Below are 23,991 nucleotides of genomic sequence, written 5' to 3'. Positions count from 1 at the left end.
AGTCTCAGAAACGCAGATTATGTTACATAACACAACGTCCTGTTTATTATATTATAGCATATAAGTAGTTATATAAGTAGTAGAGATATTCTCGTATATAGCTCAAATTACAACTACTAATTACCTTTTTTAAGATTATTAATTTCATTGCCATCGTCCACATTTATCTTAAATAATGTCCAGAAAAATCTCTTAAAGATATGAACATTTAAGACGTAGAGATGATTTTTTATTTACTTATTTGTTTTTCTTTCAGACTTTCAAGCAAAAATATCAAATATCAATGGGATTAATTTATCTGATTACTTCATCGATAAAAACTCGTGTAATCCAATCGTATATATACACAAAAGATATTTACCTAAAGTACATAATGGAGAAAATCAAAAGGAAACAATGACGGAAACACAAAAGTGTCAACATACCTACAAAATATACGACGAAAATAATACTAAAATTGAAGAAAAAGATCCTTTGATCGAACAAACCATAAAATTTGCCAAAGATATCATTCCATTGACAATACCACCGACCACAAATGTTACAACCAATCCTGTTTACTATACAGTTAAATCAAGCAAAAAAACTAAAAGAAAACATGATTCTGGTGACCATAATCCAAAGCACACGGATGTGAAGCTTAATGAGGTTAAATCAAAACATGAAATCGGAGTCCAACAAGATAGCAAACGCACCAAATTAAAAACCGATTCTTCAAGCCGATCTTCTCAAAATAATACAATAGATGATACTAACGATCATTCGTTATGTTCTTTATCAGAAATATCAGATCAAAAACATTTAAAAGAATCCCATGAAAGAAAATCTAAAAGAAAAGATGTTCGAAAAATAATACCTTCAGACACCTTCGAAGCTGTTGCAACTGAATACATTAATACAAATGAATCAAATATTAAAATTCATCTTATGAATGAAAAAGAAAAACAATTGCTGTGTGATAGCATTAGCGCCCCGGTAGCGAAAACTATGAAAGAATTGTTTCTAGATTTAAACGTCCAATCTGACATGAGACATGACATATTATATGTACATAAACTAATCGAAACACAATCAAACAAACTCGATAGCGTTCTGGAGAAATTAACTCGCATTGAAAATAAAATAGATAATATCACCAACAATCAAAGAACGGGAAGAGATGACAATTTCAAAACTTTGAAAACATCAAAATTAGAAGAAATTGGAAAAGACATTTTGACCGTAAAAGATAATATCAGTTCTGAAGAAGAGTTAGCGCAGGTTGAATTTTTAACGAAAAAAACAACCAAAACATCATCTGTCACAAGCATGGCTACAAGAGATAAAACTGGTACGGAGGATGATTTTTCAAAAGGCGAGAATATCCCAGAATATTATAAGGCATCTACGTCACCAACGATCATCAAACCCGAACGTCCGAATAGAATACCTGCGAGATTCTGTTGGACAGATACAAATAAGAAAAATTAAAGATTAATAATCAGTTAAGTTTTAGAAGCATTTTAGTTGTTGGATCCATTATCATTACAATGAATATAATTAATATTTATTAAAAATATAACTATAATAGATGGATGTTTTAATCAAAAAATGTTCTTCCATTTAACAAGTTATGTTTAGGATGAATAAATTATTAGAAACCAAACAACCAAAAGTATAACACCTTGCCTCATTGCCTCCACTGGTAACAGAAGGGCTGGTTCGTTTTTTGCCCAGAGGATCGAAATTACGATTCAACGGGGAAATGCAGTTAGCATTCTTGTCACCATTCTACGCGGTCAAGATTTATACAGTAACTAGTTTTATATCATATTTGTATATATGCATAGTTATATTATATTAGTATATTAAAAATATATTGTTATATTTTTATCGTAAATGTTATAATATTCAACGCTAAATTATGTACTTGAAACAAATATAAAGGTAAATATTAGAATTTATCATCGCGTGCCGTGTTCCCATTTGTCATCCCTCAATATTGTTATTCTAGTCTCGAATCAGAGGCATTCGAGATATGTATCGATTCGGACCGCTTCGATTCGATTACTAATATTGTATTAATGGAAGACAAATGGCTGGTATCTGCTCTGATTGGTATTGACTCTGTTTGTTTCACAGATGAAATAATAAATACAGTATAGTATGACACAACTTTGATGTAGTATCGGCAAAATTTGTAAATCGATCACATCCGAATTAAGTACGCAAATTATCAATATTTATTTCTTATGTGAATATGATCTTTACACAAACGTAATAACTTGTAATATCATATGACCTAATATATTCGTCAATTTAAAACGTTGATTTGCATGCACTTGCTTTCTTGGGTTGAACTGACGCGAGAATCTATAGCGACGAATAGCGTCGAATGACGCGATGGGGAACTATTTCTATTGGTTGTGTATATCAGCAGTAATCAGTTTCTACGAATTCGCCGATGCTACATCGAAGTTGGTTCGTTCTATACAAATATTTCCTTAAAATTCTACAAGATTTGGAATTAAGTTGACATTTTTAAGGTGATTTTTGACATTAGCACTATGAATGTAAATCGTTTGAATAAGGTGACTGTTATCCGAATAAATTTAATATCATATTAATATAAGATATCTTTCTTTATCGTGTCTTTATTATTTCATTTATTATATTTAACAATTCCGAATTTTTTGTGAACTGAAACCGTTGTACCAAAAGTTGTTATCAATATTGATGTAGCACAGACTAGTCAATTTGCTTATTTGAGTTCTAGAGCTGTATTGAGCTATAGAATTTCCTTTTCATAATTTTGAAGCAATTCTTTCAATAATTTTAATATCTTACTGTCTGTGTGTTGACTACGTAGACCAATGTATTGCTTTCATTAAATCCATTCTAAAAGTGGTGAAAACTTGTAAACATACTTAAATAGCTTGCTTCTCATTTTTAGGTCCTTGAAGGATAAAAAGAAGTCTATGGAATTGGAGTTCAATGTTAGTTTATTATTATGTCATCAAGATCAGGTAACAGACAGACAAAGTTACTTTCGTATTTATAATTATTTAGCTAGCTATTTTTTTCAATGATTTTAATATCTTACTGTCTGTGTGGTGACTACGTAGACCAATGTATTGCTTTCATTAAATCCATTCTAAAAGTGGTGAAAACTTGTAAACATACTTAAATAACTTGCTTCTCATTTTTAGGTCCTTGAAGGACTAAAAAGAAGCCTATTGAATTGGCTTTCAATGTTACTTTATTATTATGTCATCAAGATCAGGTAACAGACAGACAAAGTTACTTTCGTATTTATAATATAAGGATTGATAACTAGAATCAAAGTGAGAAGAAATTTCAAAGGAAAGCGTAGCACTGATTTATTCTGAAATATTATGCTTTCGTATTTCACATGCGATTCCTGCCCGTAATAATTCATATGTTCAATTCATAGTGCTCAGATACGATATTAAATCGAACTTCAGACGAGCTTGCGGAAATATGGATCAGAGTAACTAATAGAAGCTGGTAGATAACGATACAAATGTAGATATAAGTATTGTTTGCGTGGATAAAGGTAGGATTTTTTCCTCGACAAATGCTTCTCTTGTATTGCTAAACATCGGGCTCATAACTCGGCACGCGTCTGAAATTGAAGTATAATTGTCCATACCTACAATATTATAATTATGTATTTGCAAGTATGCCACACGTACGACCTATAAATTTAGATCCTACGAGATCAAAATAACAGTATTTTTGAAATTTTAGGTGTTCAAAAAATTCAGTTGACATTCTGTAGTATATTTTGTATCACCATTGCACCAGGTAAATTGTTTGTAATATTAGTCAACACAACATACATCAAGTATTTTTACTACAATGCATTTCATTCAAAATATGCCACTTCAAGAGAATAATTTACTTGACAGCCTACCAATTCGACCTAGAAATATATGAAACTCATTTTACCCGCTAAATAGTCTGCCCCTGAGCAGCAGTGAGATAAAAATGGTAATTTATATAAGCCACTGTATAGGCTAGTATTGATACAAGCTCTAGAGATTAACTCCAACCTTCCGAAAGTACAGTTCGTAGAATATTGTAAGATATGGCTCAGACCTCTTACAATAGTAATTAGGAGAGGCAGGAGTAAGCATTTAGCAATTGAAGAATATTGCAGGAGCTTTCTGACCTTTGTAATTTAGTAAATTAATAGATAGTTAATGGTGACCACCAGTGTAATAGTTACATTGTGGTAATCTTCTGTTCTATCTCGCCTCATTGTATTGTTATGGAGTATTGTTTTGATCGATCCAAGCATGGAAAATTTATATTACTTCGACGAATTTTTAAGATTCCTTTGATCTTCAAGAATTATTTTCATGAACATGTGATCATGTGATAATCATCAAAAACGAGAGAAAGTAACTCTGTTAGAATAAATATAAACTCTTTTGTGAAATTTCAGAAAGTGAAAAGCGATGTTGCAGTAATACCATCATAAATCGGCTTTCAAAATTTCGCAAGTATCATATAAAAAAATATTCTTGCAGTTTGTATGTTTATGTATTTTAAGTCATAACCAATAAGCAGTTATAGGCTATTTTGATACGTGTTTCCTACAAATTTTATAATGATTAAAGGTCAGTATCGCATATCACATTCATGGTCATTGGTCGTATTAGTATAGTCTATTCTCCAGCTCGCTACAAAATACGAGCTTAAAATTGTAGAATGAAATGTACGGAAATGACTATGATGGCAAGGAGTATCAATTGGCGTATTACTGTAAGTGGACTTCAGTGTCAGATACGAAGTGATTTCTTAAATAATCGTACTACTGTGCTGTTTCGAGTTTATAATTTCAGAATACTTATATTAATAAATACTAAGTTGCGGGTTGCACAAGACCGGTTAATATGGAGATCTTTGTGGGAGATCTATCCAGCAGTGGATTTCCTACGCTTGAAATGATGATGATGATGAAATACCAAGATATTGTAACCAGTAATGTTTTCTGTGACAATTCAGCGTTATAACTGCCTCCAGATAATCTAAAATCACTTTTTGTTGCTGCGTGCTAATGAAGTTATGGATTAAGGAACTGTTACACTATTGAACTTGTGGTAACTACGTCTATATTTAGTACTTTAGAGGCTTAAGTGAATCATTGATTACTTAAGCCTTGCTTCAATGCTCGAAATTGAAAGTCATCCCGTTTCTGTTCGAAAATGATTAATTTAGCTTCGGTAATTCTATTCGAAGATTAATTTAATACACGTCGACCTTCAGAAGGCTACTATGATTGATATTTGTAATCTGATTTCACAGATTTCTCTTGTGAAAACTTTGTTTTATCGAATCAATTGTTATTTACTTTAATTATCACAAACAAGCAATGAATTGTGTGACAGTAATTCGTCACACTTTGTTTTATTTTCATCATCATTATCAACAGCCTGTAAATTCCCACTGCTGGCTAAGGCCTCCTCTCCCTTTGAGGAGAAGGTTTGGAACATATTCCACCACGCCGTTCCAATGTGGGTTAGTGGAATACATATGTGAATATATTTTCATGTTTTCCTTAACCGCTGAATTCTAGACACAAATTAAGCACATGTATATTCAGTGATGCTTGCCCCAGGCAACCCGCAATCATCGTTTAAAGTGCATGGTTTCACTGGGCCACTGGTCATCTCGGCTCATTTTGTTTTGGCTCGCCTTAATTTATGGTGCAACAAACAAACAGGGACTCAATCAAACCCTTATGGTACTTTGGGGACCGTACCGACGATGATAGCTATGTTTTGGAATATCGGGAATGCACCATTGAAATCGTTTTTCGGGAGGAGGGGAATTGGCCCGAAAATTGCTCGCGCCCGGAAGCTTCTTGTGTTCAAAACAAACTAATATGATTCTTTCGTGAATTTAATCACACATATGGTCATAAAATAATGTAATTTGGATAAATATGAGATGAATCTTTATTACTATATAGTATGTAAATACTTTATCATTTTCATAAGATACGTTTCCAAATTCAAAAACGAAAAATCTAAAATTGAACAATATATTGCAAATATTTTTTGGTATATATAAATAGTAGATAATAACTAATATGTCATATATTAAAATACGCAAATAAGTTTTTATACTTGCAAGATTAAGCACTCAGCGGATCTGTACGGATCTTAAAAATTTAAATATAAAAATAACAATATTATTCAATGGCGGCTGAACTTATAAACATTAATTATAGGGGATCAATTATACAATAATTTCTCTCTTTCTGAAAGAAAGAGACAAAACATCGTTTAATTGTTCACCTCATAAGCAAAATTTATAAGAGAAGCCCTTTGTGAACGTGTCGTTAAATTATATGCTTATCTGTGCAATGTGTCATAAATCATAATCAGAAATGTGTCAATCATAATCATATAGCGCGTCAAGTGTAAGTTGGCGTGTGGCAAAAACATGTACTAATTTTTTTTGTTCATTTATATCTTATTTGTTTTATTTACCCTTATTAAGAAAACTTACCCAAAATGTATTAAAAATGAGACGTAGAGAATTATTTTCTAGGGAGATATTGGTAAAATAAACAAAAAAGTGGCAAAACAAAGGGTGTAGCAGGTGCTGCCACAGGAACGCCAACTTATACTTGACAGTCTGTAGTAGGATGTATGACATTTTGTAATTTGTCAAAAATGAAAGCGATCATGCTAGATATAAAACCTTATTGTTGTGTTGTTTTTTTTTAAATGTTGAGCCTTGTTCAATCTGTAAGCGATGAAGATTTAAATTACGTTAAGATTGAAAGCATCATTATTAATATCCACACTTGACACCGTAGCGATCTAAAAGTTGTTATTTAAAAAATCACTTTAACAATAAAAATACTTTATATTAAATGAGAAAACCTTACATTCGTAAAATTCATTTATGTCTCAATTTAAATATTTTTTCTTTATTCATTTGATATTAGAATTAAATTGTATTTACTCTTATATAGCGAGCTGAGATGGCCCAGTGGTTAGAAAGCGTTCATCTTAACCGATGATTTCGTGTTCAAACGCAGGCAAGCACCACTATATATATGTACTTAATTTATGTTTATAATTCATCTCGTGGTCGGCGGTGAAGGAAAACATCGTGTGGAAACCTGCATGTGTCTTATTTCATCAAATTTCTGCCACATGTGCATTTCACCAACCCGCATTGGAACAGCGTGTGGGAATATGTTCCAAGCCCTCTCCCTAATCGAAGAGGAGGCCTTATCCGAGCAGTGGTAAATTTAAAGGCTATTACTATTATGCACTGAAAGCAGTTCTTGAATTATTTATAACACAACACTGTTTCGATGAACTACTTGATCAAGTTTAATTTTAAATTTTAACGAATCCAATTCAAAATCTCCCATTTCAATGATACCATCATGTTTTATTGAAAGATTAGAATATTACGCAACTATAATTAAGGTAGAGCCTTAACCTTTCGAAGTAAAATCGAAATATATATCTTTGTACCTACTAGAATTATTTCAGTACATCAATAGTAATCCACAACAATAACGACTACCGGAAAACTATCATTAATGTTAGTTTAACTCATTAATATAATGTTACATAACTTATTTGGTACAGCAGAATTCATAATAATGGGTAAGCTTAGTGTTTTGTATAACTACATACATTTTCACTGGCAAAATAGTTTTTAGATTAATTTTATTACGTATAAAATAAAAAATATTTTTATTTTATAGGGGGTAATGGTCACCTGATGGAAAGTGATTATCACCCCCCCCCCCCTCCTAAACATTTGCAACGCTGAGGGGCTTACAGGCCAATAATAACGTTTTATTAATAAGATGTATGATGGATGAAATTAGAATAATAATGCTATTGTATTTTATAATCTAATAGTAGTCGGATGCTTTGGTCGTTTTCCTAGTGTTGCTGGTCATGTTAGGTCAAAAAAAAGCCTATGTTCTTTCCTGAAGTTGAAGTTTGCTTCATACCAAATTTCATCAAATTCGGTTCAGCGGTTTCGTAGTGAAAGAGCGACAAACAGACAGACAAACGGAGTTACTTTCACATTAATTATAGATTATATTTAATAGTCGGGAAAGAACAACTATAGAGACCCTTGTCTGTTATATTATATTATATTTATATTATTGTCATAAAAAATAAATTAACGCATCTCCCATTATTTAGTTTACATATTTACATATATAAATATTGTCTGTACTGAACACTCGGTATTGTTGTGTTCCGGTTTGAAGGGTGAGTGATCCAGTGTAACTACAGGCATAGGAAACATAATATCTTAGTTCCCGATGTTGGTGGATTGGTTATGTCAGGATAGGCTAATATTTCTTACAGTAAAAGGTGGTGACTACTTACCATCAACCTATAATCATAATAATAACGTTATAATAAAGAAAAATCATGTACATATATATTTATATTTACATCGCACTACGAGTATATAAATCATACCTCAATTGGGTAAATTACCGTATCAAATGATTTCAACATAACACTATTTTTGCCATTGTGTATAGATTTTTTAATCGATAAAAGATAGTTTTTCCTATCTATCTATTCCAAGTTTATTTGTTCGGAAACCGATACAGCTTAAAATAGTTCTAATGAAAGTTTTTTATCATGTTAGCCCATTTAACTCCGGACATAAAAAACAACTGTTGATTTAAATGCCTTACTAATGTGTTTTAATAAAATGAATTTTACGAACTTTGTCATACGAATCATTTTACTAAACAACGCGAAATATACTTAAAACTATACAAACTTGGACGTAATCTCAAAAAACAGAAACTAATTTACATTTTATATGGCATGTTTTTTTTTTATTTGACTTTCTATTATTTTTATGTTGGCAAAATCACAGGATCCACCGAAAAAGTTGGCGGCAACCCAAACTGGCGAACGTATACCGTTATTTATGATTTAAGTTCAGGATACAGGTTATTTACGATTTAATTTATTATTTTTATTAAAACCAAGATACGTTACCGTCAAAATATTAAAAATTTATATAATATATCTAATGTAATGTATATTATATATACTGTAATATATAAGCTACGGTGTGATCGGCTGAATGTTACTGGCTCATTGTCATAGTGAAGCTTTGTAATATAGAAAAAGCGAGAGATTGAAAGATAAATATTAAGAAAAAAATATATATGTGAAAAATACTAAGAACAAGGCAATCACTCACCAACGTCTGAGCGGCTGTCTGGTGCTGTAAAAACAGGCTTTAGTCAGTATAGCCAGTAGAGAAGTCAGGAAGTTTATACAGGAGAAGAAGAAGAAGTTCTCTTTTTGAAAAATAATAGAAAATGTTTTTTTTTTATGTACTTGTGTTGACATGTCTGCGATAACTGTTCAGTGTCATAGCATGATCGATGCGTTCTGTTTGTACTTTAACATATTTCTTATATTAATAGCAGTAAATAATACATATCCATAAACAAAGAATTATTAATAATAGAACGTTTAAGTGTCAACCCAATTAATAAACTATTATTGTTTGCCAAAATTTAAAGATCAAATATACACCAAAGGTTTGTGATATATGAAAGTATTGTACGTATATATGTTTATTTTCTTAAAATATATTTACAGATAATTAAACAATAATACTGTCCTACTAGAAATATCTGCTTATACGTAAAATTGCACACATTTTCAATTTTGTATTTTTTTAATAGAATTCAATTATACCAAATAAGCAATATGGGATAAAAATGCCATCTCACGATTAAATCACTAATGACTTATTTCTCTAGCGTATATGCATAGTCCGTATCTGCCTCGTTTAGATTCTTAAAATATCGTCTAAAATTCAAATTCTTACATTGTTTTTTTAATATACATGTTAAGTCAAATTATTAAATTTTACAAAAGATTATTATTTATAAATAAATTACTGGTATATCAAAAATATAATAGAGTGTCGTCAATAATAACTAAACCACGAAACCGTAACGATATATCGTGAACAAACACTCTACATAAGCGTTTGACAAATTGACCAGATTAAATGATAATTTTGATAAAGCATTAATTTTAAACGTTTATTTGTGGCTAACATGTGCCTTTGAAAATATTGCTTTAAACGTCATTTAATTCTTCAGTATTCAACGTTACGTGTTTCCCCAATCTGATAGAAGTGGGGGGGGGGGTATGTGGGGCTCCCCGATGGCCTGGACGCCTAGTGTGCCCAGGTACACTGGAATAACCAATAAAAACTACAAACTTTTCAGTGTGCGCCACGGGATCACTTTCGCATGCTACCGTGACGACTATACGTATAGCGTATTCCAATTGGAAAAGAAAAAAAAAATCTTAGATTTACTAATAGTTCAGCTATATTCTGAACTACTAATTTCTTGATGTATGTATATTTATTTATAACACCACACGAATTCACTTTAATTCTACCACTTATAATATTCACTTTAACTTTATTTAAAAAAAAATATCCGATTCCCGATATTTCGTTAATAGTTAAAAATAGGTTTTTTGTGCAATCTTATTCTCTTATTCTCTTGATCAACCATATCACGTCAATTCGATGTTAATTACTGGTTTTTGTCTGTCTGGTGTGTGGTTGAAGTAGAATATAAATATAATAAGATACCTAAAAAAATCCAAGAAGATACTTTTATACCCCTATAAGATAAGTTATAAAAATTATTGTAATCTTTATTATTATTATAAATGTGAAAGTGGCTCTATCTGTCGCTCTTACACGACAAAACCACTGAACTGAATTTGATGAATTTAGTATGAAGCAAATTTGTACTCCAATAAAGGACATTTTAAGAACACAAGGCTACTTTCTTGCCTGACACATGACAACTAACACCCTAAAACGCGAGCAAAGCCGCGTGCGATTAATAGTATTAGTATAAAAACTAACTTCAGCTAAGAACTGTAATGGTAAGTCTTTTTGTAACCTAAACAAAACGTATACAGAATATACTGAACCAACAAAGTGACCAAACCATTACTATCGCTTAGACTCGGTCGGATAATACATATATCCATTCAGTTTCCTGAGCTGGAGATTAATGAGGGCGCGTTCAGCGGCGCGCTTGTTTTCGACATACATTATATCACCCAGTGATCCATTTAAACCACTATTTATTGGGATTTCGGTATTGTTTTTTAAGGTTCTACACGCAATATTTCTTTGTACTTAAATTGTTAGTATTTAACTGCTTTGTTGGTGTAGGTAAACTGAAGTGGTGGTGCCTACTATATAGGTACTGGTTGTCCTCTGATCAGCAGAGTGGAACGTGCAAAAGACTCTTGATACCAAAATGAGAGTATTAAGGGATTGTCTCTCGCCACCATGTATAAAGATAATCTAGGGGCATTGAACCAGCTCATGTAATCCATATGGTCGGAAGCAACTCGAGTAAAACTCTTCATTTGGGTAAGGATGATAGGAAGGAGGATACGTTCGAGTATGAAACGATTATCTCCTCGCCCTCAAGAACAGTTCGGGAGGAACAGTGGGTGGGTTGTATCGAAAAGAAGCCATAACTACTCTGATCCGTGCAAAGATGCATATTACATAATCGGGATAAGCTCATAAATTTTAACATCCTATGGTTCTTGATTTAAAACCCTAGTATTTCCCGTCAAAATTGCCGTAACTTTGCTTGAAATTGATTCAAATATCTTCGATAAACACGACATCTATCCTCCGTCTATCGTCAATGAGTACATATTATACAATAGATAAATACGCTAGCTATTATAAACTATATTATGTTTCGTTCCAGGAAACTTCTGATAAATGTATAACGAAATACACCCACACTCGACACAATTATTGTAGATAAAATCAGTTATTGGTCCCTTTGTAGCGATTTGTGTTACTAGATTTGGTGATGAATCATAACCTTGGTAAATAAAATATAGTGAAACTATTACACGAACTTACTTAAGTTGACCTCATTTCGATTTTGAAAGATTTTGTAATTCAAACTACGGACTGCTATTAAGACGGTTAAAGATTCCTCTCCTCAAAGGATACGGAAAGGCCATTCCATCATGATATTCCAAAGTGGCTTACGGATACAAATGAGGCATAAATTTCAACCGAAATTAAAATATACTTTATTCAAGTAGACTTTTACAAGCACTTTTGAATCGTTACACAAACTATTTTAAGTGAAGCTAGCACCGGTTCGAAATTCATATTCTACCGAGAAATACCGATAAGAAACTCAGTAGTTACTCTTTTTCAAAATTTAAGAATACAAAGTCATATTAGTTAGGTTAATGACTTGAATGATAAATATATTGTTCCCAAATACTAAATATTTAATGAAGCAGACATAGTCCTTCTTCATAGTTAAGGAAGTCGCATAATTAAAACACTATATCAATTAGTAAAATAAATTCTCCCCACGAGAAACATAAATATAAGCGTACTTTAAAAAACTATACGAGTCGATTTAAGTTGAACTCAAAAGCATTTAAATTGAACTCTTGTGATTAAAACGCGTTCGGAAACTATTGTTACCATTATTTCAACGCCATTTTATTTGAGTACACAATCCTTAATACTCAATAAAAAGTAAAGCTTTTTATTATTAAAGCAGTATTTAGTGGTAGGGCTTTGTGCAAGCCCAACTGGGTTGGTACCACCCTCTCATTAGATTCTCTACCGCCAAGTAACAGTACTCAGTATTGTTACTAGTGAGCCAGTGTTACTACTGGCACAAGGCTCATTCCCATGTTTGGTATCGCATTAGCAATGTCAGGAATCTGTTTATATTATAAATGTGATTTTGTCTGTCTATCTGTCTTGAACTGCCAAACCGACGAAGCGAATTTGTCGAAATTTGCTACGCAGCATACTTGCATACCAAGGTAGGACATGACGCGTGACTACTAATCCCGTAAAACGTGAACGTAGCAAACGGCGATAACTGCTGGGCTAATGGCCTCCTCTCCCATTAGGGTGAGGCTTGGAACATATTACACCACGCTGTTCCGATGCGATTGGTGGAATGCACATGTGGCAGAATTTCAAAGAAATTAGACACATGCAGGTTTCCTCACGATGTTTTCCTTCACCGCCGAGCACGAGATGAATTATAAACACAAATTAAGCACATATATCTAGTGCTTACCTGGGCTTGAACCCGAAATCATCGGCTAACATGCACATGTTCTAACCAATGGGCCATCTCGGCGTCAACTAGTGGTTAATATTTGTTTATAGTGTCATTGTCTCGAGCCCTCGAGGGACATTTCCCGGACTCAAAATACATTTAATTTAAGAAGGCTCATATAAGCGCTATTGAATCGTTATATGATAGAATTAAATTGGAAAGTTACCAACGATTCAGTGCAAGAAACACACTAGTAATTAGTTTTATTTTTATTATATTTCTCAAATTAATTAAACTAAATACATAGTACATTAGTTATATGTTAGGCCTTAAATAAAATATATCAGAAGAACCCTAAATGCGAGTAAAACCGTAATTAACATAACTAACAACTAGTACATTGTAACATGCTATGTCTTAAGTGATATTTTTTTAATGTGAAGGAAAACAAAAACAAAGTTGGATATGGTGGTTATGACTATATTAACGATATTATTTTTCAATTATCTTAAGTAATAGCTTCTCATTTTCTTCTTTGATTCATGTCTCATATTCTTAAATAATATTTTGAAGCTAACGATCATTATTTAAGACAATTGACTTCGAGAATGGTTGAAATTAATGAGATTCCTTTATTGTTTGTATACACATCGTCTAGACGGGAAATTTTCTTTTATTTGTTTGTATTCCTACATAGTATAAAACAAAGTCACTTTCTCTGTCCCTATAACCCTATGTCACAACAACAACAACAACCTGTAAATTACCCACTGTTGGGCTAAGGCCTCCTCCCCTTTGGGAAGATGTTCTGGAACATATTCCTAATTCTATGAAATTAGATTCATTTCCATGTTTCCTCACGATGTATTCCTTCACCGCCGAGCACGAGATAAGTTATACACACAGATGTATGCTTTTCCCTATGTATGCTTAATCTTTAAAATTACGCAACGGATTTTGATGTTTTTTTTTAATAGATAGCGTTTTTCGACGGGAAGGTTTATGTATATAATACATGGACAATATAGTAAAGAAGCACTGATTATTTTGTTATGTTTCTAATGTGATGTCGTAAATAAACAAATTCTGTAGTATATTTAGTATTAGTATTGCACCCATGCGAAGCCGGGGCTGTTCGGTAGTCTGTTAATATAATAAAATTGTTCGAATAAACATCGATCAGGCTATGTTTGCAAGTAATTTATTGTTATATTATATTTAATTATTAAATAATTAACCAGAGGAAGTTATGTTATTGTGGACTGTGTATCGTATTAGCGTCTGTAGATCGATTTGCTCATTAAAGCGCGCATAGCCTTGTATTTTTTTATTCATAATGTTATCTGAGCTGTATATTTTATTGTTTTTATGTTTAGTCGCCTCACGCACACTATGATATCTTATGAGTATAAGGGTCACACATACTTATGTACGCCGGTATTAGTAATTTAAAGATGAGGTGCGCGACTTGAATAAATAGATCTTTAGTTCTAAATGTAGTTAGTTCTAACGCGATTTAATCGTTCGATCTGTATGGATCGTTTTTTTCTCGCTGGAAAAACACGTTACGCGCTTCCCTCACGTGATGGAAAGTGGGTGTGGGGATCCCCGGTTCCTTGGACGCCAGGTGCGCCAAGATCCACCGGGATAACCCACTAAAAAGCAGCGGTACCCTCCATGCATGCTATCGTGACGTAATCTGTATGTATCTATGTAACGGAACTTTTTCGGTGATTCTCATTGATTGATTTGAATATTTTCAACCGACTTCAAAAAGGAGGAGGTTATCAATTCGTATGTATTTTTTTTTTTTTTTTTATGTTTGTTACCTCATAACTTTTTACTGGGTGGACCGATTTTGATAATTTTTTTTGTTTGAAAGGTAGTGCTTCCCGTGGGGTCCCATTTTTTTTTAATTTTTTTCCGATGATGGTATCTGTATGAAAACGACATAAGTCTTAAATTTGCATTATGTATGTGCGCGATATATAGGTGAATAACTCAAAATTGGTTGGCACAATTTTCATGATTCTTTTAAAATTATAAAGGACATACTTTAAGGGTAGTTTGGTGAAAGTTTGGTAAGGTTCTGAGTATAGGATCCATGACAAATTAAGGGAACGGGAGGGAACGGAACAATTCTGAGGAGCACGTTAGCAATACTCGGTCGAATCTTTTATTTATGGGTTACTTGGATATTTAAATCATCTTCCGGAACGTGGTTATGTTCATGTAATTGTCATAATCGAATATTATAATTAACTAGCGACCCGCCCCGACTTCTCACGGGTGCAAAACTGATACTAAATATACTAAAGAATTTGTTTATTTACGACATCACATTGCAAACTTCTAAAATTGTCAGTGTTTCTTTACTATATTGTTCATTTATTATACACAAACGTTCCCCTTGAATCACACTATCTATTAAAAAAAAACCGCATCAAAATCCGTTGCGTAGTTTTAAAGATATAGGGACAGAGAAAGCAACTTTGTATACTATGTATTGACGGAACTCCTAAACGGCTTACAGTTAGGGTGCGATTTGGGGCAGAATTTCTTACTGTCTTTAATCAAATTTTGTATATATGATGTGATGTCATATGATGTACGACTTAGCATACGAATAGCTCTTTTGCAAAGTTTTTTTACTGAGGTCGATTACAGCTCATTCGAGGGTGGTACCTTGTAGTTTATGCCGCATGACGTATTAAAGCCGCATTTTCGAAAATCTATTTTTGCTTTATTCGAAAGTTTCTTTTGAAATTGTCCCCGAAGTAGTTTCTGATTCTTATAAACGGCACGGTTAATCTATCCATATTAAAAAAAATGTTAGTCTACATCAGCTTCACTTAAAATCAAAAAATAAATAAAATTTTAACAAAAAGAAAAACCGACTTCAAACAAAACACTATTTTAAAACAAATAAAAATGTACTAAAAAGTAATAAAAATAATTGCATATTGAACATATTTTTGAGTGTCCTCCTAGGTAAAATGAAATGAAAAATATTAGACTACTTAAAAGTCGATTTACGATTATATAATGTAGTTATAATTATTGCTATATTTGGAGTCGGTGTTATTACTTTTTAGTACATTTTTATTTGTTTTAAAATAGTGTTTTGTTTGAAGTCGGTTTTTCTTTTTGTTAAAATTTTATCTTGTTTATGCATATTAATGAACGATGACGATACAACAGATTAAAAAAAATCTTAGTATTCTGACCAAAATAAGGTTTTCCAAGTGTCATATGTTCTGTCTTCCTTTTTCGAATATCAAATATACTGATGATAGAAAGAGATAAAAGACTTGACTATTCTTAGCCTATGAAACATTAGCCTCCGACTATTCATTAATAATCAGGTAATAGTCGAATGATTTTTATCACCTGAATTAGTTTGTTTCAGAGATGATATGTTCCTTTTTCTTTTAAACGTTGATGTGTGGGTTCACTGTCACGTCGCTGACTACATACCCATTATACAAAGATTATAAGCAAGTCTGATACTGACGTCCTCTGAAATAAGGGAGGATGTACCGTTGGTTTTTTACAGGGTCTTCCAGTCCCTTCATGTGAGGGATATGCGTGAATGCGTGCTAGCGGAAGAAAAGGTTACTTCCAAATGAAACTCGAAATTTTAATTTAGGAATAAACATTTTTTTAACACACTTGGTCCACTGGGTGACGCCGTAATCGCAGATTAATGGATTTCGTAGATAATATGCCTAATACAATCAGTACTAAATACTTTCAAAGTGTTTCATCATTATCGTTACATGGTATACAACAAAATCGCTTACCGCTGTCTGTCCCTATGTATGCTTAGATCTTTTAAATTACGCAACGGATTTTGCTGCGGTTTTTTTAACACATATACACATAGAACATGGTCAATATAGTAAAGAAACACTGATAATTTTAGAAGTTTCTAATGTTATGTCATAAATAAACAAATTCTGTGGTATATTTAGTATGATGTCGGGCGGGTTGATAGTTTATTCTAATATTTAACTTAGTGTTTCTACACCCTTATTTTGTTAAATACTCATCGTATTTGTATGGTAGAAATCCGTGGGTAAACGGTTTAATATGTGCATAAGGCAAATGGGACTCGGGGTTAGCGCCCATGGGATATAAAATGCTATGGCTCACTCAAATTTAAAAGCTTTACTCAATATACAGGCATTTCACTTGCTTACTGACTGTCTAATAAATATATAGATATATCCCGCTATTATTTCTTTTCTTTATATGTTAGAGGTAGTTTTTTCCAAAACCAGAGGTTTATTTTTATATCAAAACGATCGCCTACAAATCATTTCATTGTGTTGCGGTCTCTTTCTCTCGCTCCGTCTCTCTTTAATCTATAGATTATAGATTTTATATATAATTTGGAAAGAAGTTATTTTACGTGTTACAGTAGAATAAGGATGAAGCGTTTCCAGGACTTTTTCATATATTCCCCGTCTCTTCCTTTATGTATGGTTTTATATAATATTATTTAAACTTATTTTCTATGTCTGACATACACGGGACTTAAATACATAATGTATATCGAAACTTATATATGATTTTCTTGAAGGGTTTTAATGTAATTTGAAGTTATCAATTCACAATATTGATGTTTGTCAAAAGATTATATAATAAGTATCTCGGGTTCATACAAGTTCACACAAAACTAAAACGCCTGTTAAATATCAGTGAAATAGTAAGTTTATACAGCGTTAATTTAATAATAGGTTGGGGAAAAAGTTTCTTCGTATGTTATATGAAAATTCAAAAAGTTTTTTTTATAGTTTATTTACATTTGACTAAAGTATGTAGGTGCCATTTTGTTCCATAACTTATTGCCATCTTGTTGGTAGTGACATGATCCCATTGCTGTAAAAATTTTGGGGCTTCTGATCGAAAAACTGCGACAAGTGGTTCGGGCAGTCCTCTCGTGATGTTAACCTGACACTACCTAAGGAATTCTGCAGAGACCGAAACAGATGAAAATCTGAAGGTGCAAGGTCAGGACTATACGGCGGATGCATTAATACCTCCCAGCCAAACTCTCGTAATTTTTGTTGAGTGGCTAAAGATGTGTGAGGTTGAGGAGGTGAGAAACCACACCCCTTCTGTTGATCAATTCTGGCCGCTTTCTCTCAATTTCTTGCTTCAATCTCATCAATTGTTCGCAATACAGTTCTGAATCGATGGTCCTGCCGGACGGTAACAGCTCATAATGAATGATGCCCTTCCAATCCCACCATACACACAGCATTACCTTGTTGCGAGTTAATCCGGGTTTTGCCACAGTCTGTGAAGCTTGACCGGCCTTTGCCCACGATCTTTTTCGCACGTTCTTGTCGTATGTGATCCACTTTTCATCACCAGTTATCAGCTTCTTCAAAAATGGTTCGGTTTCATTACGTCGTAATAAAGAATCACAAATGAGTACACGGTTCATTAGGTTTCTTTCAGTGAGTTCATGAGGCACCCATATATCGAGCTTTTTTGTGTACCTAGCTTTATTCAAATGAGTCAAAACCGTTTTGTGGTCAATTGCCAGTTCTTCAGCTACATCGTAACTACTAATATGCCGATCTTGCTCCACTTTTTCAAAAATGGCATCAATTTTGTCCGTAACAGGGCGACCAGAGCGAGATGCATCTTTGGTATCAAAATTTCCGGCTTGAAAACGCTTAAACCAAACTTGCGCTACTCTCACAGATACTGCATTAGGTCCATAAACATCACAAATTTTTTTCGCGGCTTGAGTTGCATTTTTACCTTTTTTATAGTAAAATTTTAAAATGTATCGAATTTCTTCTTTAGATTCACTCATTTTAACAACAACAAAAACAAATGAAAATCACACAAATTCCTAATTTGAATTTGGAAGTGCCTTCTTTGAAATTAAAACTTTTTAATGATACCAAAACCAGCCAGATACAAATGGTATAGCCAAAGAGATTTTATTACAAGTTCATACATACTATATGCGAAAAGACTTTTTCCCCAACCTAATATTTCACGTTTCTGAACTGTAGAGATTCGTCATTGGCTAGTAGATACCTATAGTCTGGAATAATAAAATTAATAATATTTACAAAACACAAGACCCGAGATGCCCCAACGGTTTGAACACGTACATCTTAACCAATGATTGCGGGTTTATACCCAGGCAAGCACCACTGAATTTGTGTTTATAATTCATCTTGTGGTTGGTGGTGAAGGAAAATTTCGTAAGGAAACCTGCGTGTGTCTAATTTCAACGACATTCTACGATATATGAATCCACCACCTAGCAATGGAACACCGTAGTGAAAAATGCTCCAAACCTCCCCAAAGGGCAAGACCACAGGCAACATTAGCCTAGCAGTGAGAACTTCACAGGCTGTTAAAGTTTTTGTATGTTGTTGAAAAGTTCCTTAGTTTCCGCTAATAGTTCGTACTTTATTAACATATTTTTTATTTCAATTGTTTTATTTAACGTGAATATATTTATCACACTAATGTCTATGTAATTGGCGTCGTGCCAAATACTGTAGTTTCAATAACGCGTACCAAATGTCGAATTTATGCCCATTTGTTCGACTCGAACACATTTTAATGGAGGTCGGACGTGCTTGGCCGGATGAAAATTTTACCGATAATTCGTAGGCAAACCGAGCCGGCGGTGAGATAAGCGTGATCATTGATACTGTTATAGTTGTAATCGTTTTTGCGACTGATTCTCGAAATGTTTTTTTTTTTTTTTTTAATTAAAAGATTCGAATTTTGAAATCGTTTTTGTAACTTCAATAGTCTAAATCCAAAGCAAGGGACACACGTGAGGTATGGCTACTTATATAATAATCTTATATACATATTATATACTCCAAACTGCGCTACATCTTCTATTATAAATATTATGTATATTAGCTTAGTAATTTTTTTCTAATGAGCATTACAAAATATATTCCTCCAAATTTAATATAATATATTTTAAAACCATAAGATAACATTCTGAAGGTTTACTAGAGATTATCTCCAAGATAATAAATAGACCTAACATGAAGCTTTTGTAAAAAAATACAATTTAGATATTATTAATATTGCTAAAGATAAATATACCATAAGCCAAGCATTATGAAAATAATCAAGATAGATAGGTACTTAACGAGCATATTATTGTTAGTAGGTTAGGTACCGATCACTAAGGACAATTTTACCGTCAAACAGCAATACTATATTATTTTTGTTTTATCGTAGAATATTATTGTGTTCCGGTTTCTGCGAAAGGACCAGTAGGTATAAGAGACATAACATCTTAATTCTCAAGGCTGCTGGTGCATTGATGAAATCAGGTATGTTTGATGTTTTCTATTAATTCTTATAGTGCCTGTCTTTTACTAATGGTGACAATATTTATAGTTAGATGTTAAATTAATCTTTATAGTTAGCCTTAACAATAGATGACCTATTTGTCCGATTGGTAAAGAGTTCCATCCCTATTTTATATTTGAGACACTAAGGACAATTTTACCGTCAAACAGCAATACTATATTATTTTTGTTTTATCGTAGAATATTATTGTGTTCCGGTATCTGCGAAAGGACCAGTAGGTATAAGAGACATAACATCTAAATTCTCAAGGCTGCTGGTGCATTGATGAAATCAGGTATGTTTGATGTTTTCTATTAATTCGTATAGTGCCTGTCTTTTACCAATGGTGACAATATTTATAGTTAGACGTTAAATTAATCTTTATGGTTAGCCTTAACAATAGATGACCTATTTGTCCGATTGGTAAAGAGTTCCATCTCTATTTTATATTTGAGGAAACGTATTGTTATTCTAATAGAGGTAAATAAAACAAGTTTAAAAGTATTTTGTATGAATTTTCGTCGTCATACGCCGATTTCGAATTATCCGCAAAATCCGCTTATCTGCGGTTACCGCGCCATCCCATGCGGATCGGGATTCTACGTAAAATGCGTTTATTCAAGAACTACAATTTTAAGTTCCATTTTCAAATAATCTAGTTACATAATCTGTGTTTACAAATCATCTCGAGTTCAATGGTAAAGGAAAAATCGTGAAGAAACTTGTATTTGTTGGATAAAGAATCAAAAACATTGAAGCATCGTGGTGGAATATGCTCTAAACTTCAAAAAAATAGTAGATATTTGTTCAACAGTGGGACATTTGTAGATACTTTAGATATATGTTCCAGGAATGTAGTAACGTATCTATCTGCGTGAAAACATTTAACATTTTTTAAATACGTAACGAAAAACACTTCTGAAGGCTCACTAACGATGCGGCTAAGGGCACTGTTTCACTGTGCAATATAATGTGGCCTATTTCTGAAAAACCGGCCATGTTCCACATAAAGCGTGGGCTAGATATAATGACTACTTGACGAAGTGTAGGCAGTCTGTTGAAAACATTTTCAAATGCTAATTGTGTGATACAGCGCAAAAAATATAAACATGCTAAAGTTGAGATGTTGTATGAAATTGTATGCAGCTGTTGCTCAACTCGCATTCGTTATCTATCTTTATAAAAGATATATTTAAATTTAAAAATGGAATGTGTTATATTAATAAATATATGTTATTAAAAATTAAGTTTGGATACTTTATAGTGCATATATTTTGAAGTCTATCTTGTTGAGAAAAGTTTTTCATAAAAAATGGATTTTTTTATCCATGTATTTTGAAAAATCCAGAAAACTTGAAATTTAATTAAGGAATCCGTCAAAAGGCCGACATGGCTCATAGATAAAACTCGTCAAAACTCGATGATTACGGAATCAAAATCAAAAAATCTACATAATTTTCATACACTTCTGTAATTAAAATTTACAATTCATCAGACGAAGAAACACATTATGAATGTATCGAATGATAATCTGTCACAAAATGTCCCAAAAAGCAATGATACAGCGTTCTTTTAAAGTACGTATTTAACGTATACGGACGGGACAATGAACCACCTGATGGTAAGTCACCCATAGACATTGGCAAAGTGAGAAATAATTGACATTCCTTACATCAAAACCGAAATACAAGTATAACTGCTACTGTGGTAGAATACCTAATGAGTGGTACCTACCCAGACTTGCACAAAGACCTACCACCAAGTCAAACCAGCGTGGTGACTGATAAGTCTACTTTTATTACAATTACCTTAATATTCCTCTACAAAGTATATGAAGTCAATATTAATAGTAATGTATAACGCATATAACTATATGACGCATCTAATGTAATTCCTGCTTGTGTAAACCATTTCGGAGATTGCTAAGCATCATAATGCATTCAAATCGCTTCGGTTCACAGCTGATTACGCGATGCACACGCTTGTTAAAGCCATTCGTCTAATAATCTGCAATACAGAGCTATATCATTATTGCCTTCATTTGAAACTGTTTACGTTTTCAATAAAGAATTATAGTACGATATAACTTAGAAGTAGCATCGGCAAAATTCGTAAACCGATCACATCCGAATTAAGCACGCTACCCCAAATTATCAATATATTTATTTCTTCTGAATATGATCTTTACGCAAATGTAATAACTTGTAATAATACATATGACCGAAAACATTGGTCCATTTCACATGCGCTTGCTTTCTCGGTTTGAACTGACGCGAGAATCTACAGTGACGAATAGCGTCGAATGGCGCATTATGGAGCTATTTCTATTGACTGTATAAATCGGCAGTCATCGGTTATTTTGAATTTGCCGATGTTACATCTAAGTTGCGTCGTACTGTACTTAGGAGGTTCAAGCCTTTTTGTTTTTTTTTTATGGCAATTTGTCATGGCGAAGTTTCATTAAAGTGTTACAGTTTTTTTTTATTATATTGCTAGGCAGACGTCAAAATACATTTTGGGTAGGTACCAAATTTACTGGCGGAAAAATAACTGGTTAATGTTCACTATATATACACATATTTCCGCCAATCAGCAATACTTTATATTGATGGTATCCGGCTTTAGGGGTGAGTGAGCTAATGTAACTACAGGCACAAGGGACGTAACGTATTAGTTCCCAAGGTTGAATTTTCGATGTAAAGAATGTTTAACATTTCTTTCAGAGCTAATTTTCACCGACTGATATCATAAGCATGATAGAATAATGTCAAATTTAAAATTTATTTCCACATTTAAGTTTTCTTTGAGACTTGCTAGCACAAGTTTTGGAAATACAGATGCAATATATTTCCGACATACTCACAACCAAAGAAATATCAAATAAAGGTTGCAACTTACAGTTTCACGAGAGTGCTTTCCGAGACACGAGAGTACAACACTGTCAACTATTTGCTGGTCACTCAAGTGAATTATTTTACAAAAAACTCTTTAACTTTTCCCTAGACGAACCTAAGAATTAAAAAGGGTTAAAAAAACTGTCTAGTAAACCAATCAGCCAGAATAAAAGGAAATGCAATATTTTGGCTAATTCAGATTGTGGTCGATGACTTAAATCTAGGAGTTAGGGACTAAAAATTCCTATAAGCAAAAGTACGACGTAAGTACATCTTTAAAACTGTATCTTGTTACCAATTCTAGGAAGTTTAATTTAGTTATGTGCTTTAACTAGATCAAAATTAATGTAAAGCAAAGTGCTGTTCGAGAACAGAAGAGGTGATAAGACAATTATTTTAATTATAAGTTTTAAATTGTGACAAATATTTACTGCCCCATCTAAAAATGTTCACTTGGGAAATTATTCTGTAAATATTTATTTTCAACTGCCCCGTCTCAAATTTCTACCCTATATGGGCAACAAAGATCATTGTTTATTACTTTTTTAAATGGTACAGGTTGGCGGACGAGCATATGGGCCACCTGATGGTAAG

General features: G+C 32.8%; 1 protein-coding gene across 4 annotated transcripts in view; it reads right to left on the bottom strand.

Annotated features, from left to right (window-relative positions):
• The window catches only part of LOC124537451 (sodium/potassium/calcium exchanger Nckx30C), a 108,883-nt gene that overhangs the window by 74,191 nt on the left and 10,701 nt on the right, over positions 1-23,991 (bottom strand). For 2 of the 4 annotated variants that reach the window (XM_047114299.1, XM_047114300.1), the window contains exon 2: positions 9,229-9,252. The exons of the other annotated variants lie outside the window; for them this stretch is intronic. In XM_047114299.1, the coding sequence (XP_046970255.1) occupies positions 9,229-9,252 (24 nt within the window). The remainder of the gene's footprint in view (positions 1-9,228; positions 9,253-23,991) is intronic. 4 annotated transcript variants of the gene reach the window in all.

The sequence above is a fragment of the Vanessa cardui genome, chromosome 18, assembly GCF_905220365.1.
Source record: "Vanessa cardui chromosome 18, ilVanCard2.1, whole genome shotgun sequence".
Lineage (NCBI taxonomy): Eukaryota > Metazoa > Arthropoda > Insecta > Lepidoptera > Nymphalidae > Vanessa > Vanessa cardui.
The sequence above is the reverse complement of the archived record's forward strand: the minus strand, read 5'-3'. Positions and strand labels throughout refer to the sequence as shown.